The sequence below is a fragment of the Bacillus rossius genome, chromosome 2 (genome assembly GCF_032445375.1).
Source record: "Bacillus rossius redtenbacheri isolate Brsri chromosome 2, Brsri_v3, whole genome shotgun sequence".
Taxonomy (NCBI): Eukaryota; Metazoa; Arthropoda; class Insecta; order Phasmatodea; family Bacillidae; genus Bacillus; species Bacillus rossius.
The window spans coordinates 131528224-131547924 of NC_086331.1; the positions used below are offsets into that span (position 1 = coordinate 131528224).

General features: G+C 39.8%; 1 protein-coding gene across 6 annotated transcripts in view; it reads right to left on the minus strand.

Annotated features, from left to right (window-relative positions):
- LOC134529841 (solute carrier family 12 member 9) overlaps window positions 1-19701 on the minus strand; it is a 57418-nt gene that overhangs the window by 20301 nt on the left and 17416 nt on the right. For all 6 annotated transcript variants that reach the window (XR_010074718.1, XM_063364340.1, XM_063364342.1 and 3 more), the window contains exons 3-8: window positions 15836-15970; window positions 12377-12511; window positions 10394-10590; window positions 9698-9911; window positions 8324-8593; window positions 5492-5699 (exon numbers count right to left, since the gene is read on the minus strand). Coding sequence is in view for 5 of the 6 variants with exons in the window: in XM_063364340.1 (XP_063220410.1) it covers window positions 5492-5699; window positions 8324-8593; window positions 9698-9911; window positions 10394-10590; window positions 12377-12511; window positions 15836-15970 (1159 nt within the window). In the remaining variant the exon portion in view is untranslated. The remainder of the gene's footprint in view (window positions 1-5491; window positions 5700-8323; window positions 8594-9697; window positions 9912-10393; window positions 10591-12376; window positions 12512-15835; window positions 15971-19701) is intronic.

Below are 19701 nucleotides of genomic sequence, written 5' to 3' on the forward strand. Positions count from 1 at the left end.
ATGTTGCATAGGATCTAGTATAATTATTCTCAATTAATGTACAAACATGAAAGCATATTTTGGTGAAACGTCAAACAAATAATTATTATTTGTTAAGAAATACAATACAAAGCACCAATTTAGGAGAGTGCATTAATTTTGTAATATTATCCCTCAAGAGAAGTAAGTGAAGTATGTAAATATGATTTTTTCTTAAGTGAACATTAGAGAGCTAATTTCATTTATGTAGAAAATTAATAATTGCATTTCCTTAAAAATTTATGTGATGTAATGAATTCTTGTATAGTGATAATAAAAAGAAGATATAGAATAACAAAAGAGTGAGCTTGTTCGTCTATGTGGCTGTCATTCTCAAAGCACTAATACGAAAGGCCCTAGAGTCATGAAATTTTGTACATATTGTATATTTTGTACAAATGTTTTTAAATTTTGATATAGTTATTTATTAAATTATGTTTTAGAGATTTTCAACCCTTATTATTAAGTGTGAAGAACAGGTGTACTAGTTAACAAATAAAGTAGCAACAGACCCATGTAAGACTCACTGCAGGTTTTTACACACCATGTTTGTTTAAATTACGAAATTTATTTCCGCAGCATATTTCATTTTTACATGTTATTCCTTTCTTTACCGCCGTTGCAGTTTTTTTTTTTATTTTTTTATTTTATTATTTATTTATTATTTATTTATTAAAATTTGTGACATGCACACCAACAGCCGAAGCTTTAGAGGTGTGCACAGAACAAGTAATACAAACACGACACATACAAGCGAATAAATACAACATAAACAGGATAATAAAAGACGACACATACAAGCGAATAAATACAACCTACACAGGAAAATAAAGGACGACACAATAACAAACAAAACAAAACAAAACAGCAACTGAGATAATTTTAACTAATTGATCTAAAATTGGAAGAATAAACAGGATTATAAAATTACTCAGAATATTAGGGTAATCATAAAAATTAAAATTTGAAGTTTTTAATAAAATTTTCATATTTATTGAAATTTGAGATAAGTCTGTAAATTAAATCATTATTATTGTGTAAGGAACATAATAGGGATCGAAGGCGGCTTTTGAACTGCGGGACTCGAATACCAGAGTTATCAAGTAAGTATAAGCAATTAATTTTTGAACTATAGCACTTAAACACAAACAGGGCATCCAGATGGATGCGACGATTTGAAAGAGATTCTAATTTGGGTAATTGATGGTGTCTAGAACTAATTATTTTGAAAAATTTATTTTGTATGGATTCAATTTTGTCACTGTCGGTGGTGTTAATACTGTTCCAGATAACTGAGCAATATTCGAGTTTACTTCTAACTAAGGACAAATAAAGAGTAAGAATGGATTCAATATTAGATGCATAGTAAGTTATATAATTTATTAAATATAAGGTTCTACGGGAAAAGGATACTAAAGAATTAACATGTTGATGAAAGAATAGTTTGGAATCAAGAATAACACCAAGATCTTTTATACTAAGAGATTTGGAAATTTTTGAGTTGTCAAGAAAATAATCATATTTAACTGGATGAATTTTCCTTGTGAAAGAAATAATTTTTGTTTTATCTTTGTTAAGTGAAACTAAATTCATTTTGCACCAATTATCAATTTCAGTAATATCAGATTGAAGAAGCAGACAGTCATTTAAGGAGGAAATTTCTCTGGATATTTTAAGATCATCAGCAAACAGAAAACCAGTAGTATGATGAAGAACTTTAAAAATATCATTGATATAAATATTGAATAATAAGGGAGATAAAGTACCCCCTTGAGGCACACCAGAAGTAGCATGATATAAAGTAGAAGTTTTTTTATTAAGTGAAACAAAGAAACATCTATCTTTAAGGTAACTAGTAAACCAGGTTATATAATTATTACAGAGACCGAAGTTAGAAAGTTTAGCTAGTAAAATGGAGTGATTGACAGTATAAAAGGCTTTAGCCAGATCAAAATAACATGCATCAACCTGCCCCCTTGTTGTAACTTTATTGTATATAGGATTAATAAATGAGAGAAGATTAGTAGAAGTTGTCATACTATTTCTAAAGCCATGCTGATTAGGAGCTAATCTGTTGTTTATTGGAAAGTTAATATGTTTAAATATTATTTTTTCAAAGATTTTAGTAAAGCCATTTAATAATGATATAGGCCTATAATTAAATACACTGAGTTTACTACCCTTTTTATGTATGGGAATAACCTTAGCTATTTTCCATTTAGTGGGAAATACTTGTGATTTTAGACTTGTATTAAATAGATGCAACAATAGAGGCATTAGAATAAAAGAGCAGCCTTTAATAATGAAATTTGGTATACCGTCAGGACCAGTAGACATAGTTGGTTTTAATGATTTAATTCCCCATAAGACCTGGCTTTCTGATAAGAATGATACAGGAATTGAATCGTGAATAATATCGGGATCAATGATACGAGGGTGGTTGGTGGATGGTACATATACACTAGCAAAGTACTTAGCAAAGACATTAGAAAGAATACCAGGATCATTACAGATATCACCATTGACATTAAGAGAATGGGATTCACTATAACCATTTTTCATAACATTGACATATCTCCAGAATTTTTTAGGGTTATTCTTAACCTTATTATTGATACTACGATTCCAATTAGTTTTATCACGCTTAATAAGATTTTTAACTATTGCTCTATATTTAGAGAAAAGAAGGTAATACTGAGTATTATTGTTTCTTTTATAGAGTTTATGAAAGTGTTTTTTAGATTTTAAGGCATGAATTAATTCACCAGAGAACCAATAAGGATGTTTAGAGGCCTTACGTGTGGATAATGGAATGTGAGTATTGATTTTATCACAGATACAAGATGTAAGTTGATCTACAAGAGCATCTACATCAGTGGTGTTATAATATTCATCCCAATTGTGGGTTTTTAGAGAGTTATAAAGGCTTAAGTAATCACCAGCTTTGTAGTTTCTGAAAATAGAATCTGGAGTAAAATTGTGTGAGGTCGCCTCAATAAGTAGTTTAATAAGTAGGGTAGGATGATAGATATCCTCTTTGACCAGAGATTCAACAGCTTTTTCAACCACACAATGGGATAGATTAGAAATACAAAGATCTAGAAGATTATTGGAAGATTGTATTAGGTTGTGCTGAAATAAATCCAAATTAGATATGAAATCAAGCAGGCACTGAGCCTTGGATCTGACATGTGCACGGGCAATATTGAAATAGTGATTTCCTTTCCAATCTATCCCAGGTACATTGAAGTCACCTAAGATAATCACATTATCATGAGAATTAACGAGTTTTTGTTCAAGAGCTTCAAAATACAATGTGAATAGATTAGGTGATGTAGTTGGAGGAAGATAAATATTACCCAATGTTAAGTACTTATTAAAGGCAATTTTAATATTAATCCATACGGCTTCTACTCCACGATAGTCATATAATTGAATTAGCTGAACAGAAGGGAATTTATGTTTGTTCACTGCGATCAACACTCCGCCACCACGTTCCATTGATGAGAGTAGCGGATCCCTATCAGTTCTAAAAATAGAATAATTATCGGTGAAATAATGAGCATTGATACATCTTTCGTTGAACCAAGTTTCTGTTAGACAGATTATGTCATACTGAGTATTAATAAGATTATCAAAGAATTCAACTGATTTTGTTCTAAGTCCTCTAACATTCTGATATGCAATTTCCCATTCATTAAGATTGGGCATTCACTGGGAAGTGAGTAGGAAGCACTCCTCCAGGCCCTGGCATAGAAGTTGCTGGCATAAAAGGTGACGATGTACTGCAGGAACTTGGAGGTAATTGGGTAGAATTACCGAGAGCTTCAGGAGATGAATTAGTACTAACAATTTGGTCTTGATGCAGTTTTCCAAAGAAAGGACTGATTAAACAGCCACTGGGCCAAAAAACAATATTATTAATTCTACTAAAATCTTCTTCCAGAACAGATACATGGAAGGAGGCGTAAGAATTATGCTTTGTCCGGAGCTTGGCCACTTTGACTTGCTTGAGATTTAGTTCGTTGGAAATATAATCTACGACTTCTTGTTCCGTGACAGACGGCTCAAAACGCGTGACAAAGAGAGCTTTTGTTTTTTTGTAAATAGGTTTAGCAATTGTTTTTAATGTGGAAACATTCCTGATGCCAATTTGCAAGGGATTTTTCTTACGATCCGTGTTAGATAATTTTCTATCGGAGTTTTCATTATTCGTGGACTTGCGTGAATGTTGTACTACGGTGAAGCCGTCTTCGTCGACGAGCTGTTTACCGTTTTTCCTGATGACGTCGTTGGAGACACGCTGAGTTGTAAGTGGGTCACTGGTGCGCGCACTGTTGCCAGATACACCGGATGACTCGGCACAAGCAGGTTTCTTGTTTGAGGAGACTTTTTTAACTACTTGACTGTATGAATTAACAGAATCAGTCTTAGAAGATAAGATCTGTTTAATCTGTTGCAGTTCATTTTTTATCTCTGCAGTTTCACTACGAGAGTCGATAAGAAGGGTTTTTAACACCATATTCTCGCTTTTTAACTCGTCAAATTTCATACTGAGGGATTTCACGGCCGAGATTAAGTCTTCCATGGTGGGATCCAGAAGTTTTACCGTCCAAGCTTCACTAGAAGATTTTTGCTTCGATGAACTTTCACTTGCTTTTTCAGATATTCCCGGCGAATTAGAAATCACTTTTTTAGTAGGCGATCTGAACATTTTAGTAACCGTGTCTGGAACTAATTCAATGATCGAATCATTATTATCGGGTAATGAAAACCCATGAAAGTCGGAAAGATTAAGCAGCGATGAATCAATTATGAGTCGAACTTAACGATAGTGAAGAAATAATAGCACATTAAAGCCGGGGAGCGCGCGCGCACGTCCGTCGGCTATGAACGCTCAGCCGTCACTGAACGCTCAGCCGTCAATTCAAGTTTAGAATGAAATTGGCATTTTAATACTTCCTCAATGTTATTTTGAAGTGAAAACTTCTTAAGCCGCGTTGAGCAATTTTTGGTAGGGGCAAAAATGGGTTCGTGTCACCGACATGCTAGTGACGTGTTACGCCAGACTGGCGAATCGCAGCGGCCTGTGCGCATGTATACGCATGTATACACTAAGACATTGTACATACTAAACTGTATCATATGTGTGTTGGACTATTTTTTTGGATGGGTAAAATTTTGTGAGTTCGCATCACCGACATGCTATAATAGCAGTAAGTGAAGTTAATTTGACCACGTGAATACATGACCTAGGTCTGACATCACTGGTACGTCATAGATTTAAGCCAAGAAACAATTGTAAATTGTGTGAGATGGCATCTTGTAAAGTGTTTATATAAGTTTACATTCAATTACGTTAATTTAATGACATCTAGAAATGTACACATTGTGTGGTTGTACCCTGTTTATGGCAAAGATAATTTTTAGAATAGGTGCTTTAGATTTTATGATAAAATAAAAATTAATTTACCTGAAGTTTGGAGCAGATGCAAGTTCTAAACCAAGGCATGCTAAATTTAATGCAAGGTATGAGAGGAGAAACAATACAGAATTAATTTGGGCAATCACGTTCAATGAGCCAATTAACAGCATCAGTTCAACCAGCAGCCAAGACAGCATTACTGCAGCAAGTGGATTTCCTTTCCACACACCACGACTTACAAAGCCAAGCAACACACCTGAAAAACACAAAAATAAAATACAGCATAAAACCTACTGAAATCACAACAAAATAATTCTCCCTTATGAGAAATAACATCTAATCTATTATTTATATGTATTCACTGTTCTTATAACACTTGGAACTGTGCTAATACTAATGTCTTGCATGTGTATTGATAAATTAATTTTCTCAACATTTCTGCAAGTTATATGTACAAAATAAACATTTAGTTAAAAAATAAAATGCATTGTTATAAAAAAATTATTGATTATTATGAGCAAGACCCTGGGATCAATGAAAACTAAGAAGCAAGTGTAAGGACCATTAGAGAACGTTCCTAACCATTATGTTGGAACGACAATGTTGAAGGAGCATATTGACCGAGTGGATGGAGTCTTGCAGCTGCTATAGAGCATTCTAATCAAGCATGCTCTATAGACAACTGGCCAGTAGGCAATGATAAAATGTAAAAGCCCAATTCAATTGTTCACCAGCAGCATTGATGTTGGAACGTTTATTAAAGGGGGATTAAAAAAACTAATATGTATGTGCTTGCATTTTGCTTGTCTATGTTTGCGAAGGTAGAGCAAGAAAAAGACTTTCAGTTGAACACTTTCAAGACTATCAAATCATGCACTAATTGGTCTCTTACTTGACATTCTTCAGTTCATCTTGAGTGTGGTAGCTTTAGTTTGTGAATAAGCTACCACATTCGATGAAGACTGGTGATTCTGTATGAAATCCTACTGACACCACACAAATTTGAGACACTATGCTTATTTTATTGCTTTAAAAACAGTGTAGTATTACTGACTAAGTCTCACGGTAATGTGGGGTATAAATATTATGCAGATTGAGCAATATTAAAATATAAATTTAATTAAAGGTAGATGTATTTACTTTGGACAAATCAAAGGTTCGAGTGTATGGAATCTTATGAACTACTGATTGAACTAAGCCAAGAATAACTATTGTAAGGAAAACAGAAACCTAAAAATATTTATTATGTGTAGAAATTTATATTTATTTGATTGTGTGAATTTTGGCTCATTGCAACTGAGTCCATCCTAGTGTGTACACTATCAAAATAAAATCAGAAAATATTTTTAGGATAAAATTTTATGTATGTTTATAATAATTTCCTATTTAAAATTATTATTTTCCTGAACTGATTGAGGGGTTTGCTGCAAGAACCAGTTAAGTACAGAATTATACTTTCTTAATATCAAAGTTTGATTAGTCTGATTCGTGCTCCAAACACATAATAGGCAATTGGCAAACAGACATTTATCATTCAGTTAAGTCCACAGAGATCTGGTTCATGCACAAAAAAAAACTGTATTGTTGTATTGTACAAAAAAAACAAAAACACGAACACACACACTCTCTGTCACTCTCTCTCACTCACTCTTGACCAAAAGTGAACTCGGCTGGTTTTTGCAGCAAAACTATAAATTATCTACAGAATCACTCAGTTTTTCACATTTACAGTTAAACTTTAATATTGCTGAGTTATATCTAATTTTATTTCTGTGGATTATATTTTGCCATTTAGTACATCCACACTGTCATTATTTTCCACAGGCATTTGAGCATAGATATTTATTTAATATTTTTCATTTGTTGTTTATATGTATCAGCATGACAACCAAGGTAACACGATTGTCAGTGGTAACTGCTAACATAGGCATACATTTAATGATGAAGTTTTATACCCACACACTAGCTGTATTTTGTGTACATCACATCAACTGAGAGTACGAGACCAGACCAGCAAATTGAGTCAGTCGTGTAAACACTTTCAGACTGTGTAGCACTTTCAGACAGACACAGATTCCAACCATGCTGGATTATGGAACTTCAACATGGTTTAAATGGGAATACCAAATGTGAAGTGGGAAATACAACCGGCTAGAAAATAGGAATCAACACTGAAATACAAACTGACAGTAGCGATAAGCTCTGAGATAACTAAAAGCACTGGCAGCGTGGTAATGTGAATGGCTACCACGGTGAATAGCCAAAATCCCCCTAAATCGAGAGGCTCGATTGGTGCAGACTTAGAGGATGTGCGGAACCATAGAACGTTAAATCAAAAATCTTTCACCGTATGAATGTACAAATTTAGTCTGCAGTTCCTCTGACTACCCTATTGTTCAGGTGCCACTAAATTCTCACAAATAAACTTTGCAGTAATAGAGCTACTACACCATTACTGCAATGAATACCCCAACTTATCAGTATTATATTAAAAGCCAAATGAGTACTACCTCAATCATTAAAATGTCTTAAAATATGAAACCAATCATTCAAAAACATAAACTCAAAATTTAAAAATTCCTAAAAACATGAAACTGTATTGAATAGTTTTGTAGCCTATATATATTTTTTTAAATTTAATACAATAGTTTGTGACTAAAATATAATTTTTTATATAAAAATGCATAACTATGTGAAATAAAAGAACATAAGTCATCTTACAGGCATAACAATAACTAAAAAAATAATCAATGCAATATTCTCCAAATTATTTGCAGGATAAATTGTTTGAATATAAAAATATACTAGAATTATTTATTCATATGGTTTATAATACACACTGCAAACTTAATGAGTAACTCTGCTAACAGTTGTACGTACCAAATACATTATCCTTGGCTAATGCTTCAAGCACACGACTAGATCCGATGAGATTACTCAGGCTTGCAGAGAATGTAGCAGTCAAAATTCCAACGGTTACAAAAGGCGGCCAAAGGTTGATTTGCATCATAAATAGATAGTTGTTTTGCAACAGAAAACGAGAGCAAGTAGCAGCTGTCAAAAATGAAAGTATAACGTAGCAGACAAAAGTGAAGCCAACTGCAGAGAGTGTACCAAGAGGTATGTTGCGAGCAGGGTTGCGAAGTTCACCTGTGGAAATAATACCAAAATAATATTACATGGACCTGTTACAAAAGCATCTTTCTTTTAATTGTTTTACATCTCCCTTGTAACCCACCATGTTTCTAAAACACAGTCAGTGCCAAATTTTTGAAAATTTACCTAGCAATCTTGAATCTATAACTAATAATACATTTGTAAACTTTCAATACACGCGCATTAAAATGCAACGTTGTGTCAAAATTTCAAAGAAATCTGTGAAAAACTTCGGAGACTAAAGATTTTGAATGAACAAACATTAAAATTTTTTTTATATAGATTAACTGTGAATGACAACATGTTTACTGTGATGCAAGGAAAAAAATAGTCATGAATGAAAATTTATTACCGAACCAACCAAAGCAGTGAAGTGCCATTAAAATTTCAGCCATGAATCACCTAAATCAATGCTATGATATAAACAAAATAAATTGTAAACTGCTTAAGAAGAATCAGCAACAAATTCTCTCTTTAAAAATAATGCATTACCACAATCACTTAAAATCAAATTTTATTTTCTTCCCTCTAGTCACATAGACAACTTTCTTTGTATAGCACGATTTCCCCTGAATCATTTTAGGGTTTTTCAGCCACCATAGATTATTGCAAGCAATACCCTTCGGTAATAACTGCAACTTTTTTCTCACAAAAACATTCACTTTCCAACCACATGCAAGATGTCCATAGTCCATTAAGGTTAACCAACCTCGGAGCTTGACGGAACTTTGTACTATACTGCGTTGTCATGCAGCATTGTCAAGAAGTGTACATAGATTATTCAGATAAATATGGTAATATGCAGACCCTTTTTATTAAAAATGATACAAATAAAATTTTATAGCAAATAGCCACTGAAGAAATCATTTTGATGCAGAAACTTACTCATATTAAAAATTACCCTGATCCCATCAAAAAAAATCCCTGACTTTTCCCAGTTTTCTCCCGTCTGTGGCAAGCCTGTACTAAAACATGTATCCAACACACAAGATGCAAATATTTCAATAATACAAAGAATATTTAATTACAACTATGTTGCCACATATTTTGCAGGCAGTGAGCAAGACGAACAAGCAATATTAACAGAAGAGTACATACCTGACATGTTAGCACCAGCCATAATCCCGGTCACACCACTGAACAGCACTCCAAACACAGTCGCAAAAGTTACTAAATCGCCCTTCGAGGTGTAGTCTTCGCCATACTCAGGATATAAGTTATTCTTTAAGGTGTTCACAAAGAAACCAGTGTATGTTGCATTCACATGAAAAGTAGCATTTTGAACAACATCATTTGTGTCTGGAATAGCTATCTGGAAACCAAAACAAAAAGAGCTTAAGGTGGATTCCAAAAAGAAACGTATAAACCCACCTCACAATCAGGTGCTGACATTGAAACAATTCTTCAAACACATGTCTCAGAAGAAAAAAACTTTTATTAAACATGTACACTAACAAAACAGTAAAAACTGCTATTCACTGCCTAATAAAAAGTGCTACATAGCATCACATTTTTTGAGCGAGTAAAGCAAGGTTCGATTTTAACTCTACCATTCAGCATTTTGTCTATCTATAAATTTGTGTGCATCTACGCGATCACAACGTGTATTGTTTCTTGAAACTTTTAAGTTAAGTAAGTCTATGGATGACATAATTTTATCGATCACAGTATGCATTAATACATTAGTCACATAGTGTTCAATAAAGACTATAGAACATACATTTTAAGGTTTATAGTTAAAAAATGGCAAACACCAGTAGAAAGAACAAACTACTTCAACAAAAACAATATTACCTGGGCTGCTGGTGCTGCCAAAAAACTGACCACGACAGAGACAAGGCATATACAAACAATAGCCAAGATAGCAACACTTGTTTTTGCAAACATTCCAGCACCAATGACGCATACAAGGAGATTGAGAACATTCAACGCAGAACAGTACAAGAAACGCCACCACTTTCCATCTGGCAAAACATCTTCTAACAAGTAACCTGGAAAAACATTACAAAGATCATTAGAACCCAAAATATATATTTACTATACAAATAACTAACTTTTAATTATTTCTGATACAAATTTTACTAACAACTTGCCATTTTTTTTAAAACATGGTTAACAGACTCTTAGTATCTTTTTACCATCATACTGTCAACTAACAATATTAGCTTAGAAATTCACATTTTTTGTAGTATAAATAGGAAATACAAAGAATTTAACACTATAAGACTACCCAAATTCTTTACCCTTTAATATATGTAGTGTGTGTGAAAAACATTTTAAATTTTATGAATTTAGTTTCTTTTTAAGTACTACTATGTAGTACAATATAAATCATTAAATGTAAATTTTTATACTAAGAACAATGATGACAGTACAATACAGTGGTAAACACAAATTTGACAACTTTATGTGTACTGATAACGAATAGGAGTAAATTTCAATTTTTCCATGAAAAAAAATTTGAAAAGTTTGGTAAGGCTTGAAATAATAAACCCTATCCCTACACTAATAATAAAACTGTTTGAGGAAAAAGTCTGTAAATTGGATGAAATTATGGAGAAAAAAAAACTATTTGGAATGGCTATTTACATTACTAAGCACTGAAAAATATAGTTTATTAAATTTTTGTCCATTTGTCTGTTTGTTCGGCATAAATTGAAAATTACTTGACAAATTTAATCAATCATAATAATTAATTTTGGTACTAATAATAAACATACAAAACTACCAACTACAATTTCACCATTTTGCAAAATTCAAATCCTAAGGTTGGTAAAAGGGGTAGGTGTGTTTTTATAACAAAAAAACTAACACTTCGAATTTAATTAGAACGAGGAGTAAGAAACAAAAAAAAAAATTGCATTCTAGGGTACGTATAGCTTATTTTTTTATGTTTCTAAAATCCTGCTTTTAATGGGGTGAAAACAAGGTAAGATTTCATTTATTTAAAAAAATTGTATTTCTGAAACTAATCAAGTCAGACAAAAATTACATGGTAAAAATTATAAACTAAAAATTATTATTATATCCATTTTCAAGATTGCACACCTAAGGGGTGTAAAAGGTTTAAGTTTGTTTTAAAGAAAAAAAATTGCATATTTCAGAATCTACTAGATCTAAGGGTTATAAATTAAGAATATACAAGCATATAGAGTTACAAATTGCATTTTTTTTCAGTTTTCATGATTTCGTCCTTTAAGGGTGTAAAAAGGAATTAAGTTTTTTTATCATAAAAAATTCATACCTGCATAGCAAATAAAGCTGGATATAAGAAACTTAGCATGATTAACATAAATATTTAAGATCGTAAAGTATTTTTACCAATTTTCAATATTCGACCCCAAAAGCAGAAAAACGTGGGCACATTAGTTTTCATAGTAATAAATCACATATCCAAGGTTAAAAAAACCTAATAAATTCCCTTATTTAGACAGTACAGAGGGATATAACCTGGGTTGTTACACCGTTACTGTCTGTTTCTATTTAAGTACAATGTTTTCTGTTTTCTCACAGGTTAAATTTCCCATTTTCCGATCAATTGTTTGAAAAAGACCAACGCTAATCTGACATTACCCACGGTCCCAAATATACTGTATTAAAAACACTCTTTAACTCCATTTATTTTACAACAAACAAAACACTGTTTATAAAGACATAATATTAAAGTTACAGCTTCAGTTAACTTAGTGTTTCAGCTCACACACACACACACATACACACATAAATATGCGGGTAACATTAGGAACCTGTTTTTAAGGAATGATAATGGGCAAATACCTGATGGTCCAAAATTTTCTACAAGTCCTTCCGCACAGCCAATTATGTAGAGAGCACTGCTAACTACATTTGCAAAGAAAAACAGGGTCCCTATTGAACCACCGAATTCAGGACCTAAAGTTCTGCTAATCATAACTGAAGCACAGATAAGGAAAGTGGTCATTAATATTTTAATCATACACAAACAATAAAAAAAGGCATGTTCTAAAACTTTCCTTAAAGGACATTTTTGCATTAGATTCTATTAATCAACTAACATTTTGCAAATCATTGGCAAAATAACATGGGTTCAAATGCAAACATTATAAATAATGAAGGCAAACAGTTGTCTGAGCTAAATATAGAAAAAAACTATCCCCAAAAAAATGTGAAAAGAGTAATAAAACTGTGCAAATGTAAAATTAAACTGAGAGTTCAATGCAAGGCTGTATCACACACCTATCCTTGGGCAACTATTCAGTCAACAAATGACGGGTTATCTCACACCTCACGTTATCCAACAAGTATGTGGCAATTATCTGCTTAATCTGGAGTCACTGTTTAGATTTTATTTTATGCACGTCCAGTGTCATGGCAGGTTGCATTGCCAGTGTGTTGAGTGTTTGAGGGTTGTTAGATGTGTCTAAGAAATGCTGTTAACTTTACTAACACCTGGAGAAAATGTGAGTGAACTCACCACTAAATGTGATGGGGAGGTGGCAAAGAAGAGTTGCTAGGACAGAAAGGAAGGGGGGGGGGGGGGGGGGGGGGGGGAAGTCAGCAGTTATCCCGAAAAATAAAATGACATTCTAAAGTCTACCTACATATGACTCAGTGGTGTCTGCAGGACATCAGTTCTCAGAATAAACAAAACGTCGATGATCAAGATCTTACTGTGGTTCAACGCAAACACAATCTAAAACCCAGCAGCAATCAAGAGCCTAAAGGAAAGAGGTGGTGGTGTTTTAATTGCTGTTAATAAACATACATTCTCATCTCTTCATCCCAACATTACCATCATTTTGGAATAAAAGCTATATTGATATAAAAAAAAAAACCTTTCCGGACAAATTTTTTACACGTGGAAATATTTATATCCATCTATAACAATGCCAAATGCAACATATTTTGAAGCATTTGGTGACTTTAAAGTGCCGGGTGTAGACTGGATCAATTAACGTACTCTAAACATATCTCATTGCTGTATCAAATCCAAGGCTTAATCCTTTCTTAATGTTATCATTGGTATGAGCTTAATACAGCGTAATCATACTCAACTTTCAATTATTTTCTAGATCCGTGTTTTACTACTCTACCTCAATGTGCAGTTACAAAAGCAGAGTACTCTTTAGTTAAAGAGGATCTGGTACATCCTAATCTCATTTAAAAATGGTGTTTATATAAATTTATACAACGCCGTAAAGGATCAAGACTGGTCTGATTTTTACAAACCAGAAGATGTGAACCCTTAGCTTGAACAACTAAGTGTTTATATAGAAATATTATTCATTTCATCCCATTGTCTGCTACTCTTGCTTTCAAATACCCAACCTGGTTTTCCAAGGATTTAGTTCAGGCTTTCAAATAAAAAAAAAAAAAACATTTCCATAAAATTGTTTAAACAAAATAAAAACATCTTACATTATATACAAACTACTCCAATTACTGCCAAACAGTCAAAAAAGTATCAAACGAGACAAAATCAATTAGACATGTAAGATAAACAATATCAAGAAAACCCCAAAAAAAAATGTTGACATGTCAAAATTATGAAGAATGGTTACCAACTTAATGTATCTTTAAGTGTCAATGGGATTGTTTCAGATTACAATTATTTCATTTGTAATTGTTTTGCTAAGAAAGGCAGCTCATTTCTGAGAGAGGCTCTTGCAATGAATGGCATTCTCCTCGGGCTTACAATGTCCTCACCCCTTTTCCAAGGTATACAAGGAGCAGCAACAACCACACTTGTGTTGTTAGCTCGGAGCGTATGTATGGTTAAGAGGGAGCCATCGTACGAGAAGAGCACACAGACTCGGCCGAGACTTCTCCCAGGGCGTGACGTCGCCCGAGTGGAAACCAGAAATAAATTACAGGAAGAACGCGCTCTCTGAGGTATCATGGGGCCTCCGCGCCGAACAAATGAAAATGTTATATTTGTTTTAAATCGTGCCAAAGGTTGTTTGAAAGGAAAACATAAAACACTTTTGTAAAAAAATAGGCAGGTCTCTCCACACCCTAGTTACTCAAATAAAAACAATAAACTAAATTACAAAAATTGAAATTGTCCCGGCTTCTCGCAACACTCGGGTCCGCTTTGGGATCATTCAACACCATCTTTGTTCAAGTTATGTAGATTACTAAAATATATATTAAAAAAAGATATTCTGACAGTTTGCGGAAAACATACAACCTGGGGCCAAATGAAAAATGTTTGCAATAGGTTTTATTACAGAATTACAGGGACACCGCACTGAGGTTACTGCACCCTCTTGTGGTTCGTGGCACGCTGTTCGAACACTCACACGCAACACACGCACATATACGACGGCGATGCAATGCCGGGAAGGAAAGGTTTAAGGTTGGGAAAAGGAAGTTGAGTCGTAGCTGGCTCATGGGGCGAAGCCCCTGTCCAAGTCACTTGCAATATATTGTTTTAGACTTTTTGGATTCATTTTGCTGTGTGAAAGCTCAGTATTATGCAAGCAGAAGATGTTACTCCTGAGTTTTGGAACCAAGCATTATTGTTAAAAATGCATATAAGGAAAGAAAAAAAAATAGTGCTCGATTAAATTAACCTTGGTAGAAAAAAAAGTAATTATGCAGTGAAAATAAGATTTTAAAAAAGATTTGTAAAATTGGTAAAGTAGAAGAACAATTTGTTTTCATTATTGTCTTCGAATCTGAAATAATACTGTTTGGCAAAAAACAAAATCTAAAAATTGTAGATACCTTTTAGAAGCTCAAAAATCTTAACTCTAGTATCTGAATGCATCTTTTTAATACTAACTGTTTTTGTTTGAAAACCTGCCTGTTTCTATAAATGTATCTTTTCACAAACACAGTACAAGAAATTAAAAAAATTGTATATAAGCTAAGACTTGAAACCTAACTTTGCAACAGTAGGGGGCTTCAGCCATCAATTTAAATAACAAATAAAATACAGCTTGTTTGCCCATTCCTTCTATTATGTCAACGAATATGGTGTTTTAATTATTTAATAAAATAAATACATATTAATTTTTTATCCAATATCCTTTACCTTTTTTCACACGCCTAACAAACACTCCCACTACAGAACCAGAGGCAGTTTCAGAGGAAAAATCAAAATAAATTGCTTATTTCAATTTTCACTTACATTGTATTTTAGTATAAGATTACTTGTCTAATATCTTTGTGCAAACTTGTTCATTAAAAAAAATGGATGCGATAAACTAAACAACGACTTCCCAGGAAGCAAATATGCCATTTAAAGGATACAGTAAGCTCCTCCACCTTCCACAGCGCCATTGGTGGACACCGCACACACTGACGCTACTGTAAACAGTAGAATGCCATATGCTATCACAAACTGTAGCCATGTCACCAGGAGGCCAGCATTACCCACAAGGAAGCCTGAAAACATAACACAAGTTATCATCCTCACATTATAAATATTGCTGATTAAATCATAACATTCATGAAACAAAACTCTACAGTCCGTAAGTCTGCATTCCGTGTTAGTTTATCATATGGTCAAGCATGCTTCGTTAAATATGTTTTCTGGTGCATATATATATATATATATTTAAGAGGGGAGCGGCGGCTGGAGGGGAGCGGTGGGGTTGAAGGGGAGCGGTGGTGTGGAGGGGACCGGTGGGGTGTAGGGGAGCGGTGGGTGGAGGGGAGTGGTGGGTGGAGGGGAGCGGTGGGTGTGGTGGTGTGAAGGGGAGCGGTGGGTGTGGTGGGGTGAAGGGGAGTGTTGGGTGCGGTGGGTGGAGGGGAGCGGTGGGGTGGAGGGGAATGGTGGGTGGGGTGAAGGGGAGTGGTGGGGTGATGGAGCGGTGGGGTGATGGGAACGGTGGGGTGAAGGGGAGCGGTGGGGTGAAGGGGAGCGGTGGGTGGAGGGGAGCGGTGGGGTGAAGGGGAGTGGTCGGTGGAGCGGAGCGGTGGGTGGAGGGGAGCGGTGGGGTGAAGGGGAGCGGTGGGGTGAAGGGGAGCGGTGGGGTGTAGGGGAGCGGTGGGTGGAGGGGAGCGGTGGGTGTATGGGAGCGGTGGGGTGAAGGGGAGCGGTGGGGTGAAGGGGAGCGGTGGGGTGAAGGCGAGCGGTGGGTGGAGGGGAGTGGTGGTTGGAGGGGAGCGGTGGGGTGAAGGGGAGCGGTGGAGTGAAGGGGAGCGGTGGGGTGTAGGGGAGCAGTGGGTGGAGGGGAGCGGTGGGTGGAGGGGAGCGGTGGGAGTGGTGGGATGAAGGGGAGCAGTGGGTGTGGTGGGGTGAAGGGGAGCAGTGGGTGGAGGGGAGCGGTGGGGTGAAGGGGTGCGGTGGGTGGAGGGGAGCGGTGGGTGGAGGGGAGCGGTGGGTGTGGTGGGGTGAAGGGGAGCGGTGGGTGTGGTGGGGTGAAGGGGAGTGTTGGGTGCGGTGGGTGGAGGGGAGCGGTGGGGTGGAGGGGAGTGGTGGGTGGGGTGGAGGGGAGCGGTGGGGTGATGGAGCGGTGGGGTGAAGGGGAGCGGTGGGGTGTAGGGGAGCGGTGGGTGGAGGGGAGCGGTGGGGTGAAGGGGAGAGGTGGGTGGAGGGGAGCGGTGGGGTGAAGGGGAGTGGTGGGTGGAGTGGAGCGGTGGGAGTGGTGGGGTGAAGGGGAGCAGTGGGTGTGGTGGGGTGAAGGGGAGCAGTGGGTGGAGGGGAGCGGTGGGGTGAAGGGGTGCGGTGGGTGGAGGGGAGTGGTGGGGTGAAGGGGAGCGGTGGGTGGAGGGGAGTGGTGGGGTGAAGGGGAGCGGTGGGTGGAGGGGAGCGGTAGGTGGAGGGAAGCGGTGGGTGAGGTGGAGTGAAGGGGAGCATTGGGTGTGGTGGGGTGAAGGGGAGCAGTGGGTGTGGTGGGGTGAAGAGGAGCGTTGGGTGTGGTGGGGTGATTGGGAGCGGTGGGTGGAGGGGAGCGGTAGGTGGAGGGGAGCGGTGGGTGAGGTGGGGTGAAGGGGAGCAGTGGGTGGAGGGGAGCGGTGGGGTGTAGGGGAGCGGTGGGTGGAGGGGAGCGGTGGGTGTGGTGGGGTGAAGGTGAGCGGTGGGTGTGGTGGGGTGAAGGGGAGCAGTGGGTGGAGGGGAAAGGTGGGTGGGGTAGAGGGGAGCAGTAGGGTGAAGGGGAGCGGTGGGGTGTAGGGGAGCGGTGGGGTGGAGGGGGCGGTGGGTGGAGGGGAGCGGTGGGTGTGGTGGGGTGAAGGGGAGCAGTGGGTGTGGTGGGGTGAAGGGGAGCGGTGGGGTGAAGGGGTGCAGTGGGTGGAGGGGAGCGGTGAGGTGTAGGGGAGCGGTGAGGTGTAGGGGAGCGGTGGGGTGTAGGGGAGCGGTGGGTGGAGGGGAGCGGTGGGTGGAGGGGAGCGGTGGGAGTGGTGGGGTGAAGGGGAGCAGTGGGTGTGGTGGGGTGAAGGGGAGCAGTGGGTGGAGGGGAGAGGTGGGGTGAAGGGGTGCGGTGGGTGGAGGGGAGCGGTGGGGTGAAGGGGAGCGGTGGGTGGAGGGGAGCGGTAGGTGGAGGGAAGCGGTGGGTGAGGTGGGGTGAAGGGGAGCATTGGGTGTGGTGGGGTGAAGGGGAGCAGTGGGTGTGGTGGGTGGAGGGGAGCGGTGGGGTGAAGGGGAGCGGTGGGTGGAGGGGAGCGATGGTGTGAAGGGGAGCGGTGGGGTGCAGGGGAGCAGTGGGTGGAGGGGAGCGGTAGGGTGAAGGGGTGTGGTGGGTGGAGGGGAGCGGTGGGGTGAAGGGGAGCGGTGGGGTGAAGGGGAGCGGTGGGTGGAGGGGAGCGATGGGGTGAAGGGGAGCGGTGGGGTGGAGGAAGCGGTGGGGTGGAGGGGATCGGTGTGGTGGAGGGGTGCGGTGGGGTGAAGGGGAGCGGAGGGTTGGAGGGGAGCAGTGGGTTGGAATGAAGGGGTGGGGTGAAGGAAAGCGGTAGGGTGAAGGTGTGCGGTTGGTTGACGGGGTGTGGTGGGTGGAGGGGAGTAGTGGGTGGTGGGGAGCAGTGGGTGGAGGGGAGTGGTGGGGTGAAGGGGAGCGGTGGGTGGAGGGGAGCGGTGGGTGGAGGGGAGCGGTGGGGTGAAGGGGAGCGGTGGGTGGAGGGGAGCGGTGGGTGGAGGGGAGCAGTGGGGTGGAGGAAAGCGGTGGGTTGGAGGGGATCTGGTAGGTTGGAAGGAAGTGTTGGGGTGAAGGGAAGCGGTAGGTGGAGGGGAGCGGTGGTGTGAAGGGGAGCGGAGGGGTGGAGGGGAGCGAAGAGTTGGTGGGGTGCGGTGGGGTGAAGGGAGCGGTGGGGTGGTGTGGTGCGGTGGGGTGAAGGTGTGCTGTGGTGTGGAGGGGAGCGGTGGTGTGAAGGGGAGTGATGTCGTGAAGGGGAGCGGTGGATTGGAGATGTGCGATGGGTTGGAGGGGTGCGGTGGGGTGGAGGGGAGCGGTGGGGTGTTGTGGTGCGGTGGGGAGAAGGTGAGCGGTGGTGTGGAGGGGAGCGGTGGGGTGGAGGGGAGCGGTGGGGTGGAGGGGAGTGGTGGGGTGAAGAGGAGCGGTGGATTGGAGAGGTGCGGTGGGTTGGAGGGGTGTGGTGGGTCGAAGGGGAGCGGTAAGTGGAGGGGAGCGGTGAGGAGATGGGGAGAGTTGAGGTGAAGGGGAGCGGTGGGGTTGAGGGGAGTGGTGGGTGGGAGAGGTGGGGTGTGTGGGGGAGCAGTGGGTGGAGGGGTGCGGTGGGGTGAAGGGGTGCGATGGGTGGAGGGGAGCAGTGGGGTGGAGGAAAGCGGTGGGTTGGAGGGTATCTGGTGGGTTGGAAGGAAGGGGTGGGGTGAAGGGAAGCGGTGGGTGAAGGGAAGCGGTGGGTGGAGGGGAGCGGTGGAGTGAAGGGGAGCGGTGGGGTGGAGGGGAGTGATGAGTTGGAGGGGTGCGGTGGGGTTAAGGGGAGAGGTGGGTTGGAGGGGAGCGGTGGGTAGGAAGGAAGAGGTGGGGTGAAGGAGAGCGGTGGGTGTAGGTGTGCGGTGGGTTGACGGGGTGTGGTGGGTGGAGGGGAGTAGTGGGTGTGGGGGAGCAGTGGGTGGAGGGGAGCGGTGGGGTGAAGGGGTGCGGTGGGTGGAGGAGAGCGGTGGGGTGAAGGGGAGCGGTGGGTGGAGGGGAGCGATGGGGTGAAGGGGAGCGGTG